The sequence below is a fragment of the Scomber scombrus genome, chromosome 20 (genome assembly GCF_963691925.1).
Source record: "Scomber scombrus chromosome 20, fScoSco1.1, whole genome shotgun sequence".
Classification (NCBI taxonomy): Eukaryota; Metazoa; Chordata; class Actinopteri; order Scombriformes; family Scombridae; genus Scomber; species Scomber scombrus.
Window position 1 is genome coordinate 5947150 of NC_084989.1, and position 17015 is coordinate 5964164.

At 40.8% G+C, this 17015-nt stretch overlaps 1 protein-coding gene across 1 annotated transcript in view; it reads left to right on the forward strand.

The window, feature by feature from the left end:
- Positions 1-17015, forward strand: part of odad2 (outer dynein arm docking complex subunit 2) — a 38005-nt gene that overhangs the window by 11872 nt on the left and 9118 nt on the right. Inside the window, exons 10-17 of the mRNA XM_062441963.1 lie at positions 4359-4505; positions 4893-5102; positions 6107-6340; positions 7015-7125; positions 7246-7400; positions 13041-13221; positions 13307-13368; positions 16325-16439. Of these exons, the coding sequence (XP_062297947.1) occupies positions 4359-4505; positions 4893-5102; positions 6107-6340; positions 7015-7125; positions 7246-7400; positions 13041-13221; positions 13307-13368; positions 16325-16439 (1215 nt within the window). The remainder of the gene's footprint in view (positions 1-4358; positions 4506-4892; positions 5103-6106; positions 6341-7014; positions 7126-7245; positions 7401-13040; positions 13222-13306; positions 13369-16324; positions 16440-17015) is intronic.

Sequence of the window (17015 nt, forward strand, 5' to 3'; positions counted from 1 at the left end):
CATATTTTCACAGATATAAATATTTTGTCTGATAAACAATATGTTAATAGTTAACAGATAAACATCTCAATTTTGTGTGTGGCATTTTTATATAATTTGGATTTTTTTTTAGACAGTTATTTGAACACATAACTAAAATAGAATTTATCAGAAGTGTTACTTTTAGTTCAAGCATCCTCATTATCTTTAAAATTGTATTTTTATTCCTGCAAATTCACCTTTTAAGTGTAGAAGTCCTGTAGATTAACAAGCCAAACTGGGTCCCTGACACATGGTTTTGTATTCAGCCCTCATTAAGGTTGCTCCCCCTCTGCTGGGCAGTCACAGTACTACTGCCCAACTCTTCTCTCCAGAGAACCATTCCACTAATTTCTACACTAAAACCTATCCTGTCTCCAGTTTACAGGCGCCAGTATCAGCTGCTTTTCTCAACAGGAGTGAATTTGTGGCTTAATATTTTACAAGTGGTTTTTTAAAATGATTTTTAATAATCATAACACTCAATTAAGACATAAAATGTTTAGTACCCGTGACGCATTTACAACACGCCTAATCTGGAGAATTTTCTCGAGTATAATTGCATCATTATATTCTCATAAGTTAAGCAGCTTTTCAACTCAGAGACCTGAATAGACATTTGCTCAGCATGCACTGTGCAAAACTTTCACTTTAAGACAGAAAGGCCTATTAAGTGATCAAATTTTATGTTATAAGAGATCTTATGTCAAATATGAAGCAAGAAACAACCAGCAATCATTCATTCTGTCCTTCTACAGTGCCTCTCGCATAATAGAGCAGGATATTTGGTTTGTTCTTGTCATTAGGAGCCTTCTCTCTGGGTCTGCTGTAAGACTACAGAGAAGTATGAAACCTCATGCATCCTCTGTGGCTCGACCTCTGCCAAGACCCGGTACTTCTCTCTTACACTAAGCTCTATGAAGCGCTGGCAGTGGCCCGAGTCCACCTGTCAGCAATCCAACATTACAGGCGTACACATAGATGTGAGCACTTACACTCAATATCCACCTTCAATCCTGCTGGCATGACACAAACCACACACACACACACTCACACAACAAAACACCATTAAGAAAAGGGCCCGAGGTCAACAGAGTATCATTGACAGCCCTATTAACCCCATCCTTTCACCATTGACTTAGTGCTTATAGTCTTGGAGTGGCTCAGGCTGCAGAATCCAGAGAAACCAGAGTAGAATAAGACCTCCATTCAGTAATTTGAAAGCTTCGTGCTGAGACACCTGCAGTAAATGAAGAGATAAAATGCGTAAAGCATCTTTAAGTGGCTGATATCAAGTTCACCTCATGAATGGGATTTGATTCTTTGCACTGCTTAATCTCTTCTAAATCCATTTTTAATTATGCAATTCCATGAGATAAAGGGATAAGTCGTTTATACAACTGTCTTTAATCACCACTAGATGAACTGCCATCAAACTGCTGATTATTGGTACTAATGCCAGAATGAGAATAATGGGATGTGTTAATGTATATAGTTGCCTACGTATTGCAATTTAGAAATATGTTTTTATATTATTTATATAATGTGGCTTTAGACTGTATTCAAGAAGTCCTCAGATGTCTTGATCCTGACTATGATATTTCTTATTAATTTAGTGATCTATAATAAGACTTAAATGTATTTTAGCCAATTTCGGCAGTACCTGTCAGTTGGTCGGTCAGTCGGTCGACCACTTAGGTCCAGACTGAAATACTGGATAACTATTGGATGTGTTACCATCAAATTTTGAACATACATTTATGGTTTCCAGCCATTGAAGCTTTTCGACTTTGGTGATCCCCAACTTTTTTTCCGGCGCTACCATCATGTTCACATTTGTGGTTTTGAGTGAAATGTCCTAACTGTTTGATAGACTTCCATTGAATTTGTTACACACATTCATGTTTCCCTCGGGGTTGAAGTGAAATTTAGTCCAATACTGTTTTTTATGATCAAATACCTGCAAAACTAATGACATTCATCAGTCTCTGGTGTACTTAGTGCTAATTAGTAAATGCCAGCATGCTAATTTGCTTAATTACAATGAAGTACATGGTAAACAATGCTTGCTAAACAACAGCAAGCTAGCTTTGTCATTGTAAGCATGCAAGCCTACTAAAGAGCACCGCTGTTTCATAAGACCATTCTCACAGAACCACTAGCATGGCTGTAGAGACCCTTGTTTTCCGTTGAGTGAAATTTACGAAGACATTCATCGGTGTAGTTAGCAGTAGCAAATGTCTTGACTGGATGAACGTAACTCTGGTTTAGAGGTCAGACCTGTAAAGATTTCATTTGCTTTTTAAAAGGATTAAATCATTCTCTTTAAATCCTGTATTTAAAAAAGAAAGACTGCCGTTGTTATTGATGACTGAAACACCAAGCCAGCAGGTCATGGCATCTATGTACCACATTAATATTTCCCCACCAACACACTTCACAGATACTAAACTACTTTTTAAATTTCTTGCTCCGGGGTCGAAAAGTGGTCGCATTCGTTCCACTTCGAGCATCTGCCTCGATCATGCTCCGAAAGAGTCAAAGATCTCCCCCCATAAAAGATTGTCAGATGTTGTCAATGTTTTAAAGAATGTTGAGCAGTACTTCAAGACCAAAGCTAACAAAAATGAAAGCATATGATCTGTTTTCTGTTCTCCCAGCTATCACTCCTAAACATAGCTTTTTTTTCCTTTTTTTTTTTTTTTGCGTGTGTGTGTGTTGTTTTTACAAGGTACGAACCTAGCCTGCCGAATCCTTTGAAGAGTGAGAATGGAGGAGACAAAGGAAGCAGTAGATCCACTGCTGTTAATGGGCAAATGGTTCACATTTAAGCTAGCGTCATGATATGGGGAACACATGTGCCCGTTATCCTGCTGTGTCAGAGCGCTGCTTTGTGAGGGAGATATGATCAAACACCACTTGAGACTGTGGTATATGCCTACACTGATGAGCTGGCCCCTCCAACAGCTGCATGAAACAGATTACTCCCCAAGCCTTCTATATACCAATGGACTATTTTCTACTTATATGGGTAGCTGATAGCGGGGCATGTTACATTCTTATGTTCGGTTGAAATAATCTATTTAGGGCAGTCTCAAAGTCTTCAATTGTTTGCTAAGTGTGCAACTAATAAAGGCTGGTGAAGCTTGGAACGAGGTAGGCGGCCTTGAATCCACCAAATGAGAATTCTATCTGTGGCACATTTAAACCACTGCAAAAAAAGAATAATATTTGATTGTTCACATGCCAGGAGATTTTGGACTGGACGTTTCAGTGTCACATATCAAAGCCGTGTAGCAGATATAGTATTACAGCAGCTAGCTGTTGTATTTTCATGCCATGAACTTCTGTTTTATCTGACTACTGATTTTTTTCTTTTCCCCCCTTTTTTTGGGTGATCGAAACCATTGCATGTCAACAAAGTTTTCTATGCAGTTGATACAGAGTAGACTAAATATAAAAAAACGGCCATCGCTGCATGCCCGGACAGTATGTTGGCCATCAAAGCAGCAACCCTAAGACTGGTATTTTAAGTACCATAATGTTGTCAACAACCATCCACAGCTAGGACATTATGTGAATTTATGCAGCGTGAGGAGAGTATGAAAAAAACACTAAATTTAGGTTAAAAACAGTAAAATAGAGTCAGGTTCACTGCCCTACCGCACATGTCAGGATGTGACCACACGTGCCCTATTTTAAGCCTGCGTATTGTTTCTTTATTTTTTTTTTGTGAACCCATCGTAGTTAAGTGGCAATAAAACCTAATCAGTTCAGTTTCCTGTCCCATGTGTGTAAAAGGGCTTGACTTTAAAACCACACAGCAGATCTTCCCCCCTCAAACCACTTGTTGACTTAGTAGTGTTGTGGTAACTAAGTTGGTAATCGCCGGGGAGCATCTCTAAAATGATACGTGTGTGTGTATGGCGACTGTCAAAACAGATTCGGCTTTTGAAATGCTAGCTCATCATTAGTCGCGGGGTTTCTGCGCTAATTGTGCTCTTTTTCATTTTAGGGGCAATGCCTAATGCTTCCTGGCCTCGGAGCTGTAGTCGGAGCGTAGTGCTCTGTTAGCAAATCATTTCTTTCCACCAGTGTTTACCACCACAAAGCTAAACACTTACCAGGCTGTGGTATAAACAAAACAACCCCAGCAGGAGTGGTATTATGGGAGAAAACAACAGAGGGAAAGAGAGGGTGGAGGTTTGGAGGGAGGTCCTTATCTTCCTTCTTTTTTTTCCCCCCCAAAATGTCTGTTTAATGTTTCATTTTCTCCTCCTGTCTTCCCTTTTTTTTTGTCTCCAATTTTCATTCATTCATGTTTGGCATTATTATTTCAGGGAGGCGACCAGACAGCCACTGTGCTCACTCTGTGCGCCATGATGGACTTTAATTTGATGCAGGAGACGTGCCAACTGGCCATCCGGGACGTAGGTGGCCTTGAAGTCCTCATTAACTTGCTGGATACAGATGAAGTCAAATGCAAAGTGAGTAGCTGTGCCAAAGCTGGACCTGGATGGCCTGCAGGCATGAACAGAGCTGGCCGTATGTGCCAGCCTGTGTTTTAGTTACAGAAACACTACAGCTTGGTAGAGAGCGTGCCTTTAAAGACACAGGGTAGCAATTATTCTCCAGTATGCCTAATGACATGTGTGGGTGCTTTTTAACCTGCTTTTATACGGCTTTTTGTCCTGTCTATTTTTAGTGTAAATGTGGATGAATGTTTGGCTACTAGATATCGCTGTATACTCCCTCAGTACATATGAAGGCCTGATGTTGGCACAGTTGCACAAAAATTGCAGGTTTTTTTCCATGAATGAAACCTGTAATTTTTAAATTAGCATACTAATTGTGGATGTCTGGTGTATGATTAGATTGGATCTCTGAAAATCCTGAGAAAGATTAGTCACAACTTGCAAATCCGTCGAGCAATTGTTGACATGGGAGGCCTGCAGAGCATCGTCAGGATTTTGGACTCGACAGTCAAAGACCTGAAGGCCTTAGCCGCCGAGACCATCGCCAACGTGGCCAGGTTCCGCAGAGCAAGGAGAGCTGTCAGACAATATGGCGGCATCAAGAAACTGGTGAGTATGAGCACAGAAAACATGAATAACTAATAAACCAAAAGTCGGTGCTGCAGACAAGAACTTGATCGTTCTGTATTGGCATTAGTGAAAAAATGTTATGTCCTACAGTGGCAGATTTTCCATTAAAAGACTTGTTTTTTTATGTGTGTGTCAGCTTCTTTTTGATTAAGTATACATGTTTTTGTACTTACTAAAACCACAACCACAAACTGCTGTGAGACTAGGTTGAAAACACACATCGATCGTTTGCCGAACTATGTTTTGATGCACAGCAAATCAATCACCCGTTCATGCCCTTTCACACTGTGTGCAATCGCCAGATAGTGGCCTATCCGTCCTTTCATCACTCAGTCTTTGAAACACCGGCGTGGGCGCTCGGGCAAAAACAGATAGAATGTCCCTTACATCCTCTGACCTGCATTCATGTTTGTTGACAGAGGGACCTGTGATTAAAGTCTCCATGCCTTGTATATTTTCCTCAGCCCCAAATCGGATGTTCTCATGTGCAAGTCACTCGCGGAGGCAGATTAATTTCACGTTATGCTACGGACCACCTTTGAACTATGCAGTGTGTAATAGCTTTGCCTGCTAAGTCTCACTGGCCAGGAACTATGGATTAGAACACTGAACGATGGCCATAAACCGTCACACTGGGCTTTTCAGGACTAACATCAACATCCATCCTGACAGTTTTCCACTCCTAGCATCTCTGGTTTTTCATCCTCTCAGACCCAGTGGTAATAGAATTTTAATTGCACCCTTAATCACAGCCAACAACTTGCTACTCCCATCTGGAACCGTGCACTATCACCGCAATCCGGCAACTTTTCAGACTGAATGTACGTTAAGTTCACTGAGTTTGTATAAATGTGTGCATCCAGCTATGGAGGCTTTCTACTTAAACATGTGTGGTCTGCCTGCTTGTCTGCGCACGTTTTTATGTACAGTATGTGTTTGTTTATCCACGTGTAAGTCGGTGTGCATGGTCTCTCTCTGAACAGGTGAAGCTTCTGGACTGTGTTCCTAATTTAGCCAGCCTGACTGAAAAGCAGGAGAAGGATGTGGAGGTGGCCCGCTGCGGGGCTTTAGCGCTCTGGAGCTGCAGCAAGAGTACCAAGAACAAAGAGGCCATCCGTAAAGCTGGGGGCATCCCTCTGCTGGGACGGCTGCTCAAGTCTCCACATGAGAACATGCTCATCCCTGTGGTGGGCACCCTGCAGGAGTGTGCCTCTGAGGTGAGGCAGCCCACACATACTGTATTGATGTGGCACAAGATTTCAAGCCAAAAACCTCCCATTCTTATATATATGTTATAAGACAGTCATGAAAAACTGATATGTGATATTCTATGGTTTTCCTATTGTCAACAAACCACATACACTGTCCGAAATGTATTCATTTGCAGCTGAAATTCATCCCCAACAAATGTAATATTTACTTCTTTTTGAGTGACATCTGTTAAAAAACTACAGTGCCAACAGTTTTATGAAATCTGAGGCTTTCTTAAAAAAATGGAAATACATGGTTATGACTTGCTATTAAAGACTTACATCTTAAGAACAGGGTGCAACAGACAGGGTAGGGAAGTCGGTAAGTATTGAAAGATGGCAGATTTTTGGCCTAATTCTGAGATTGAGAATGAAAAGTATAACATTTTTGCACACAGTGAATGACACATAAAATATGTTTAACATACACAAAAATTGGAAATACTTGAGGTTTTGAAATTATAGAGAAAAAGTATATTTGCCATATATAACAAATGTGAATTTATAGTAAGAGTACATACTAGCATGTAGCGTAATTATACGTGAATTCATGTTCATGCGGTCTGTTAACTGTTGTTTTTGTAACGTAATTATACATGAATTCATGTTCATGTGGTCCGTTAATTGTCATGTCACTACAGGAAAGCTACAGGATTGCCATTCAGACTGAGGGCATGATCAAGGATTTGGTCAAAAACCTTAGCAGCGACAACGACAAGCTACAAATGCATTGCGCCAGTGCAATCTTTAAGGTATTTGTTTAACTTGCCTTTGCATTGAGTCCACACATGCTCAAAAGTGGGGGAAAAAAGTATAGAGTTTTACTTAGACCCAGACTGTAAAGGATCTTGACCCAATGTTTTACTTTACAGTGTGCAGAGGACAAGCAAACCCGTGACCTGGTGCGCCTGTACAAAGGTCTGCAGCCACTGGCTTTACTGCTGAAAAAGGCGAGCAACAAGCAGCTTCTGGCCGCTGCTACCGGGGCCATCTGGAAATGTTCCATCAGCATGGAGAATGTGGCTAAGTAATGCAGAGACTCAGGGTCTCACCTTAATACCTCTCATTAACCCATGCAAGCTTAACATAGCAGAGATACAGAACACACTGCAGCCATATCTTCTTAGATGTGTGATTATGTGTTAGTAATTAGCAGCAACAGATTAGTATGACGTTGACAAATCACTTGCTATACAGGGGAACAGCAGTGTAATGAGCCTCAGTGTAAAAGGGGAGTTAATAGCAATTAGGTATTTTGTCCACATCTGCCTATAAGGTTTGGAAAATATGTGTGAGCTGATGTGGTTAACAGCAGTGTTAATGTATGTGAATACAGCAATAGCAGCAGAGGATACAAAACACAAAGGCTCCAGCAGACTTGCGTGCATTAGCGTCGTCATGCCATCTTCACATATGTTATTTTTATGGGGAGGCTCGCATTTAAAAATGACTAGCTGTGTCACTTTTTCCAACCGCAGGCTGTTGTCATATCTCACTTCGCTTTTACCATTGTGTCTGGTCGATGTGATTATTTGCGCAAAATGTAAAATTTTTCTACAGATTCTATGAGCTCTGATCTTTTATGTGAGAGTTTGCCGTTACAATTCAAACTTTCCACTGTTAACAAAGAATGAAGTGCATGTGCGGATTTTATAGACTTCAGTGATGTCTTAGTCGAGGCTTGTCAGTATTGAACCAAAGTAGGCATACTGAAAAAATCAGCCCTGAGCTGGTGATTTTCTAATGTCAGAGGACGCAGGCTGACAGAGTTTTTAATCATTTGTCATGTAAGGCAGAGGTTTATTTAAGTGTCATTCCTCCTGGTTCCTTCAGCTATGACATTTCTGGAATGTCTTTTGACTTGTACTTCACTGTCAGATGATTTTAAGTCAGTAATTTTCCCTCGAAAATAAATAATGCCCGGAGAGCGTGCTCTGGCAGCTTGATACATTTCCACCAGTGCTCCCTTGAAAGAATGATTTAACTGTATTTATTTTCTTATTCAGTGTGAGGCCTAGGACATAAGTTATAACCCACATGCACTGATCTAATACCTAAGGTAACATATTAATCAACTCAGAACGTAGTCTCTGCAGTGCAGCCAAGAAAGTGATAAGACATTATCTTTTAATCATTTTTACGATATTGAGTGTTTTTAAAGTTTGAGGCTTTTCGCTGAGGTGAAATTATGTGAAAGGGCTTCTTTCTTTTTTTGTTTCTCTGACTCAGAAACGCCTGATAGTTCAAATTGCAGCAGAATTCTAAATATAACAAGAAAGAGACTCAGTAGCACTCACGTGGATCTTTCTGCACCTCATATATCATAACTGACAGAATGATATCCTGCATTTAAAGTCTAAAGTTAAGTCCTCCCGACTGGAACTGTCTGCTGCCACATCGAGTTAAGCGAGGATTCCTTTACAGAAGCAGAAACATGACAATAACATTCTTTCAAAGCAGGACGGGCAGATCGCTGTCTCTTTAACTGATATCACGAGGTCCTTTGGTGACATTTATGTAAAGGATGGATTGCAAGGCTATTCATACAAAACTACACAATCAAGCTTTAAAACACCTTCCAACTGGATTCTTAATAAATTCTTCCGAAAACAAATGTCCTTAAAAATATCAAAACTGGCACAGATTTGGTGCCTTTCTGACTGCAGCTTGGCGTAGTGATAAAACAAGTTAATTGCGTTGGCCATGAGTAATGTGGCAGCTTAATACACTAGCTGCTAGTACAGGCCTGCTGCCATTCGTAATTACTTGTCACACTGTTGTTATGTAAAATAGTGCTACGACTACTGATAATAACAATAATAGAAATAATTATAATGATGCCATTAATCACTTGTACGCCACATTTAGTGACACTTCATTTACAAACAGTTTGGTTGCCCTCACTCTAAATTTAACATGTCACAAAGGTATCTCAGTGAGAGCACCCAAAATCTGTTCTCGTTTTGTGTTTTCTTTCCTGTGTTGTGTTTTATTTAGTTTTTTTGGATGATGTGGGCAGTTGGGTGTGAATGAAGGTGAACTTTGGCCACCTCTTCACGAGGAAACCAGCATGATGCAGAGCAAATGTTTTTAATGCACCCTTAAATGTGTAAGTGGATCTGTTTTTTCATACTCTCTGGGGCTTATTTGAATCACTTAAAATGTCTAGGTCGGGAAAAAAGCTCGGAGTGAAGTGACCGAGCCATTACTGTCAAAAAGGAAAGGCTGCTAATGGTAACAGGGTTTTAAGGGCATGCGTTCATTTCAGAATCAATCATTGGCTGAGTGGTGGACTGAAATGAAAATCATTTTGGAATATATTTTGCTACAGCAATAATGAGAGGCAGAGGGTACTTTTTCCCTCCTTTTCTTTCATTAAGTACATGGTCAAATGAAACAGACCTTGTAGTCCATTACAAACTGCATGATTTTTTTTCTTTCATGTTGCTGATGTTCTACATGGTCTGGACAGTATAGGGGTCTGAAGGAAGGAAGGGGGGGACCTCCCCTTAAGACAAGTAGCAGCATGTGTTAGCCATTTTCCTGATTAATGTTGCATCAAAATGAGAGATGATTGATGCCCTGAAATATAATTACATTCATAACTTAAGTGTGTTTGTTTAAAGCCCACATAGTCACAAGTCTATGTTTTTCGTGGGCCTTTCAAAATTACAGAGAGGGCCATACCTGCGCCAGGGTTATGTGTACTAGGAAAAAGCCTTTGTAAATCCTGCTTGGAAACACTGAAACGCTATTTTGTGCAGATTTATGAATGCATCGATATGCGGCCCCTTGAGCCTGTATACTGAGGTGTTATGGACACACAAAAATGCTGTAAAAAGCCTTAACAAAAGAGTGAGGGAATAACTTTGCAATGGAAAGTCACGACTGCCAAGTCTCGGACTGTATTTGCCAGCACAGTAATGTTTGGGGTCAAGATTGCGGGGTTCGTTTCCAATTACTGACTACCCCTCCATCTTACCTCTGTTCCAGCCCTATGATGAGCAGACCATAATTGCCTATCCAAATCATACTTCTCATTACCTGACAAAAGCTCTACGCTCACCCAAGTGATTCACTGCTCTGCTGTTTCCTTTCAAATAGAACAGATCTATCTGTCTGTTAAATTTCAAGTGGAGTGAGCTGCTATTTCTCTGTGTTTCTGCATGGCTAGTTCTAAATGTCTTACAGGTTCTCCTCTCAGAATCTCTGAAATGTCTTACTTTTGCTTTGGCTTGCCTGAAAACCCCTAGTTAGTATAAAAAGCAGCATTTAAGCTTTCTGCACTTAGTTAGAAGTGTGACTAGTGCAGATGAATGAGAAAAGGAAAAGGCAGACAATCAATCATAAAAGTCAGCTGCACAGAAGCCCCACTGTGGTTCCTGTGTCTTCTGACAGGCTTTAATAAGCCTCCAGTTGTGTGAATCCCAGTGTTTGCAGTAAAAGCCGCTTCAGGCAGTTTTGTGTAATGTTAGTCTTGCCATCACGTAATTGCTTTAGTTGGGAATGGCTTAACAAAAATAGACATGACTTACCATACATTTATCAAAAGTTATGTCCGTGATTACAAGATAATTCTACTGCAGTCAACTGCAGATGACACCTCGGTGATGGCATAGGGAAACCATTGTTTTTCTTTATGGTGAATTTCACTGAAGTTAACTTTGGCAGCTCCTCTCTTCATTAGCAGTGTTTTCACTTGCAAGAATAGGCTGTGTGTCAGTGGACCCTGACCAAAACCAAATGACCTTGGCCATCTACAATAGCTTACGAACCGTGATGCCAGCAACCGTAACTGTGAATAAAAACAGTCGTAGAACTTAACTGTACATCAGAGGTTTGTTGAGGTTTTTTGTAACCGCGTTATATCCCTTTTAAATGTTTACTATAGTTTACCACTCTTATAGCGCTGGCAAACAAGACAAAATCACAGCAAAAGAGGGAGGGAGAGTTTCCAAGCCACAGCAAAGCTTTGGTCATGCAAAGTACGTACAAGGGGCAACTGCGAGCACCCGTGGGAAAACTGCCTGTTCTGCTGGGTTACACTGAGTGATCTGTGCCCATGTGGCTGAGGGCACTGTAGCTGCGACATGTCATTTAGTCAACTGATAACATTTTTAGCCTTGCCTAGTGGTATGGTTGTATGGATGCTAATGTCAGGCTGTCTATCCATCTGTCTGTCCACCACTTCCAGACTGGAGCCATTTGATTGATTGCTATGAAATTTGGTTGAGACATTCGTGGTGGCCACAGGACAAAACGCAATGTCAGAAATGACCTCCTGAATTATCCTCTAGTATCACAATAATATAAAAGTTTTCACTTATCCAGTGAATAGCATCTACTTGATGAATTGGCACTAAATTCACACATCCACAGTTCCTAGACAAGTAATTATGACGACTTTTTTGACCCCCAGACTTCACCCCTAGCGCCACCATGAGGTTGTGCTTTAGAGTAAAATCTCTTAAAAACTATTGGATGGATTGAGATTTAGTTCAGTACAGTTCACTGTACCAACGTTGGTGGTGCACTGACTCTTCATCTTGTACAATCATTGGGTCAAATTTTTAATGTTTCCAATATTTTGGTTTATGAACAAAACCTGCAAAAGTAATGTATTAATGAGACAATAATGACCAATCTACCGTAGTTGCATTTTGTGTTTAGTGCTAATTAACAAATGCTAGCATGCTAAATTTAAGCGCTAAAGATCTGTGAACATGGTAACCATTAAACCTCCTAAACATCGGTATGTTAACATTGTGATTGTGAACATGTTAGTAAGTTGATTTGGTAACACTTTACTTGAAGGTATCGTCATAAGAGTGACATGACACTGTCATAACTGTTACATGACACAGTCATGAACATGTCATAAACATTATGTCAATGTCATAAACGCTTATGACTGTTGTCATTAAGTGTCATTCGGTTTTGGTAAAGACAAATTTAAATTGTTTTGGTTGTCTTGATTATGACAACTTGACATTAATCAAAGTGACATGACCAAAAGTTGACTTTGTCATGACAACTTGACATTAAATTTGTTTGGGATGTCCTTATTATGACAACTTGACTTTAATCAAAGTGACATTACCAGAAAATGGGTTAACCCTAACCCTAACCCTTCATTACACTGTCATAATGGTGTCATGACAGTCAGTTTTGGGTATCCTGTCCATATCCTGTCAAACATCTATGACCAAGTGCTAGAATCGGTCTGTAACCTTGCACATCTAATTATAATAATCATTATGTCAACTTGCCATAAACACAAAAATAGGTGCATATTTTGTTAATGTCAAGATTTCATGACAAAGACATTTTCTGTCATAATCAAGACAACCCAAACAATGTCAACTTGTCATTACAAAAACTGAATGACACTTAATGACAACAGTCATAAACGTTTATGACATTGAAATAATGTTTATGACACGTTCATGACTGTGTCATGTAACAGTTATGACGATACCTTCAAGTAAAGTGTTACCGTTGATGTTAACATTTAGCTCAAAGCATCACTATGCTGAAGTAAGTTGGCAGTTAGCATACCTGTTGATCTCTACAAGTTCATCTTCATGTTACTACAGATTTTTCCTGTTGATATAGCAACAACAATATAATTGATTAATATTATCATCCTCTTGTCCACCCTTGGAAGGTTTCAGGAGTACAAAGCCCTGGAGACCCTGGTCGGATTGCTGACCAATCAGCCTGAAGAAGTGCTGGTCAATGTAGTGGGAGCCCTGGGAGAATTTGCCCAGATACCTGCTAACAAGGCCACCATCCGCAAGTGTGGAGGAATCAAACCACTTGTCAACCTGCTCACTGGAACAAACCAGGCATGTTTTTGTCTTTAAACTACTTTTATACATTTGCATATTCTTCTGTTGTAATTAATGTTTTTAACTTGTGTCATTTAACCAGGCGCTGCTTGTAAACGTAACGAAGGCAGTGGGTGCCTGCGCCACAGATAAGGAAAACATGGCGTAAGTCTCTGTTTCTTCCTATGCACCCAACCAGCTAACAACATGCTTTTTGACATTTACACTACAGTTAACACAAGGCAAACAGCCCCATGTAAAGAGTCTCTTAAAATGTGATTAGTGGCTTACTCACTGTCATTACTGAATTAGCTCCAAACACATCACACCCTTGGCCATGTATTGATGTCATACTGTATGTTTTGACAAGGGAATGACACGATCTCTGGGATCCAAACACGGTATCATTAACCTGTCATGGGCTGATGCTTAAAAGAAATCTATGTCCTTTTAATTCGCAATTATGACGGTAGGTTTCTCTTTCATCCTCCAGCTTAATGACAGATTTTAGAAGCTTTGTTTATTGTACCTGCTGTGTTAAATATGGTTGTGGTTTGATTCCCAGTGTTTTACTATAGCTTTTGCGGTCAATGTCAGGACCTAAGCTGGTCAGACGAACATACCTAAAGCCCTGCCCTGTCCAAGACTACATGGCTGGGAAAACACAGTGAACCACAGTCCAGAGCAGCCTTTGTTCTGTGTTCATTTAACCTCACCCTCAATACTGAACAACACTGTGGAGCTTCCATCTGTGCCTTGTTGCTTTTACAAGGCTGTTACGGACTACAAAACCCTTCTTAATTTGCTCTGGACACAAACACAACTTAATGTCTGAGCTCTCATTGTTATTTAGCTGTTAATACTATCATATGAGCTTTTTACGTTTGTGTGGGGAAGCAAAAATCGAGGGGCTCAATTAAAAAGTGAAGCGTGACAAAATAAAGCCTGCGACTGTTAAACTTCACACAAGAGGAGGACTGTTTTTTTATGTCAGTTCATCATGTTCTCCATGTTTTCTCACAGTAGGTATATTTAGGGCCAGACCATGTAATCATTCAGCCTTAACACTCAGCTATAAAACAGAAAGTTCTTACTTCAACCGACGCTTTTTGTATGTTTTGTGGCGATGGCTTATTTTGAGACATGTATGTGTACAGTAGTTTGCAGAGCAATTAACATAACTCACATTTGATTATTTCCTGCTCTAACCCAACGCTGTCCAAAGCTGTTTTTCAGATCCCCTATGATTAATTTAAATCCCTGTGATTAGACGATGTTTAGCTTGCGAACAAATATGATGATGATGTATGCATATCGCTGTTGTTGCCGCACATTAAACTGCGACATTCCCGTCAGTTAACTTGATTTCGATTTTACCAACAAAATCTTTTTTTATTTCTCAAACACAACCTCATGTTCATCAGCGCAATCATTCTCTCATCATCATTCTGAGGTAGGTCATCCATAACTACCAAAAGCCCAAAACAACACTGATCACTTTCAAGTTTTCCATGAAATACTCATATGTTTGTTTTCATTCTCAACCAGTAGGCAGTGTGTGGTTAATGACATAGCACTTCCTCCAATGAATCCTGTGTAGCTACAAGAGTGAACACACGTTGTTTAATGCCTCTAGGGTTTGTGGTCGCCTTCTCTAATCCATCACTGTCAGCTGCAACTTCATTGCTAATCTGTTTCATACCTGCTTCATGAGAAGACGGAGCTGTTTTGGCGGATGATATGACGCTTCACTTTTTGTTTTTGGTCCGGATTTAAGAGGCCCCGCAGACTGGAATCTGATGTTATGATCCCCCTAGACTGATTTATGTGCAAACGGAAGACAGATGGTGCAGGGGACGTCCCTGATGAGTGTTCGCTCTTTGCCAGTCACAGAGATACTGTGATTAGGGAGTGTTTAAGTAATTATGACAGCATTCAATGTCGGCCTTGTTGGTGGAAGCACACATGGGGAACACGTTACATGTTATTTATACCAGACAACGGGTGCACTGTGGCGTAATTCTTCGGGTCTCAGACCCTGACTGCAGTTTTGACTACAGTCATGTATACGGCCTGAAATACAGCTCATGCTTAAGTAAACTTCACTCAGACCCAATGAAATATAGAGTGACCTGTCTGTGGCTCTGTTTGATTTGGAAAGAGGTCCTCTTCTTGGCTCGGGTTGAAAAACAAGCCACCAACATAAAGTGTAAGTTTGTCTCAGTTTCTATTTATAAATCCATGTATGAAACACTATAAGCGCAGATGTATGCCAGTTAACCTCTGGCCCTAGCAACGCCGAACACTTCCATGAAGAAAGATTTGAGTGAAGAAACAGTGTGTGGGTTTCAGGCTTGGAGAGGAAGCGAGCGGGACTGAATTCAAGTTCAATCAGGAGCGACATTATAGCGAATGAAGTAAAGATACTTGTTTATTATTACAGATGATATAGTAATAAGAAAATCTTTGGCGCTTTGACTCTACAGAGAGATTTTTAATCAAGGGGCATCAGCTGCTGAGGCTGATGAGACTGATGAGAATGAATCTGTAAAAACAAGGCAATGATGGGGAGGTGGAAGGGAACGCATAACAGCAGTATGAATGCACTAAAGTCAGCGAAAGAGAGAAACATTCAAAAAGACAGCAGCCAGATGATAGGAAAACAATGGAGATGTGTCCCTGTGCTATTGGATAGATGCAAACAGCTGACAGCTCGATTGACAGCCTCAGACAATACAGCGAGGGAATTATGAGCGAGCACGCGTGAGGGATGTGAACGGCGGGATAAAACGAGAAATATCCAGTCTTCCTGACTGAACTTTTTGCTAGAGCTCCATCTATGATGAAAAGCCGATGCTGAAATCGATCGTTCCTGCTACTTGGCAGTAGTCGCATCGAGCCTGCTGCTGCACAGACCGACGCAGCCAGCGACAGAGAGAGAAACAAACACGATGAAAAAAGTTGTGCTCGTAAATCTTTCAAGCATGAAATTGCGCTTGATGAAAGATCCGCATGAACACTTTTTCTGTTTTGCTTATTCTTTCCTTGTTCATTCCTTTCTCCTTTTTTCCCCCTTCTTCTTTAAACTCGCTTCTCACACCATTTCTCTGTCTGCCTACAGAATCATTGACCAGCTTGATGGAGTCCGCCTGGTGTGGTCCCTGTTGAAAAACCCCAGCGCAGATGTTCAATCCAGCGCTGCCTGGGCCCTTTGTCCATGTATTGAGAATGCAAAGGTACACTTGAAGCACAGAAACGTTTCTTTTTTTCACTTCTTCATGACATAAAATGTATTTGTCTACTGCCTCCGTCCTGTGTGTCTGCACGTGAAGCACACCAAAGGCACACAGATAGCCCGGGGTCTGCTGGGTTCGTGTCGTTTTTCAGAATATCTGAGGGTTAGATCCCACTCGCGGAACAGAAGCTCGCTTATATCACCATGCTTGTCTCCCGAGCTCTCCCTCCAACCTGCTGCTGGGAGGTTAGCAGGGGCAGAGCTGTGTCAGAGGAGGCTTACATGAACCGTGGGCTAATATGAAGCAGAGAAGCCTCCTTGGCACACTGGGATTGGTGAATTGGGAAGCAGGCAGGGAGAAAGACCGAGTAATATCCTGTGGCACGGCTTCTTATTCCCCAGCTGAAAATCTTCCCTCAACATGCTACTAGTTACGGAGGCACACGATCCAGGCGCAGAGCAGAGGGTACCAGACAGTTTTTTCCCTGTGATCCCGCTTGTTTAATGAAAACACAGCAAATATGGCTCGCAGAGGAACCTGCAGCGTGGCCTTCAATAAAGAACCAGAACTTATATA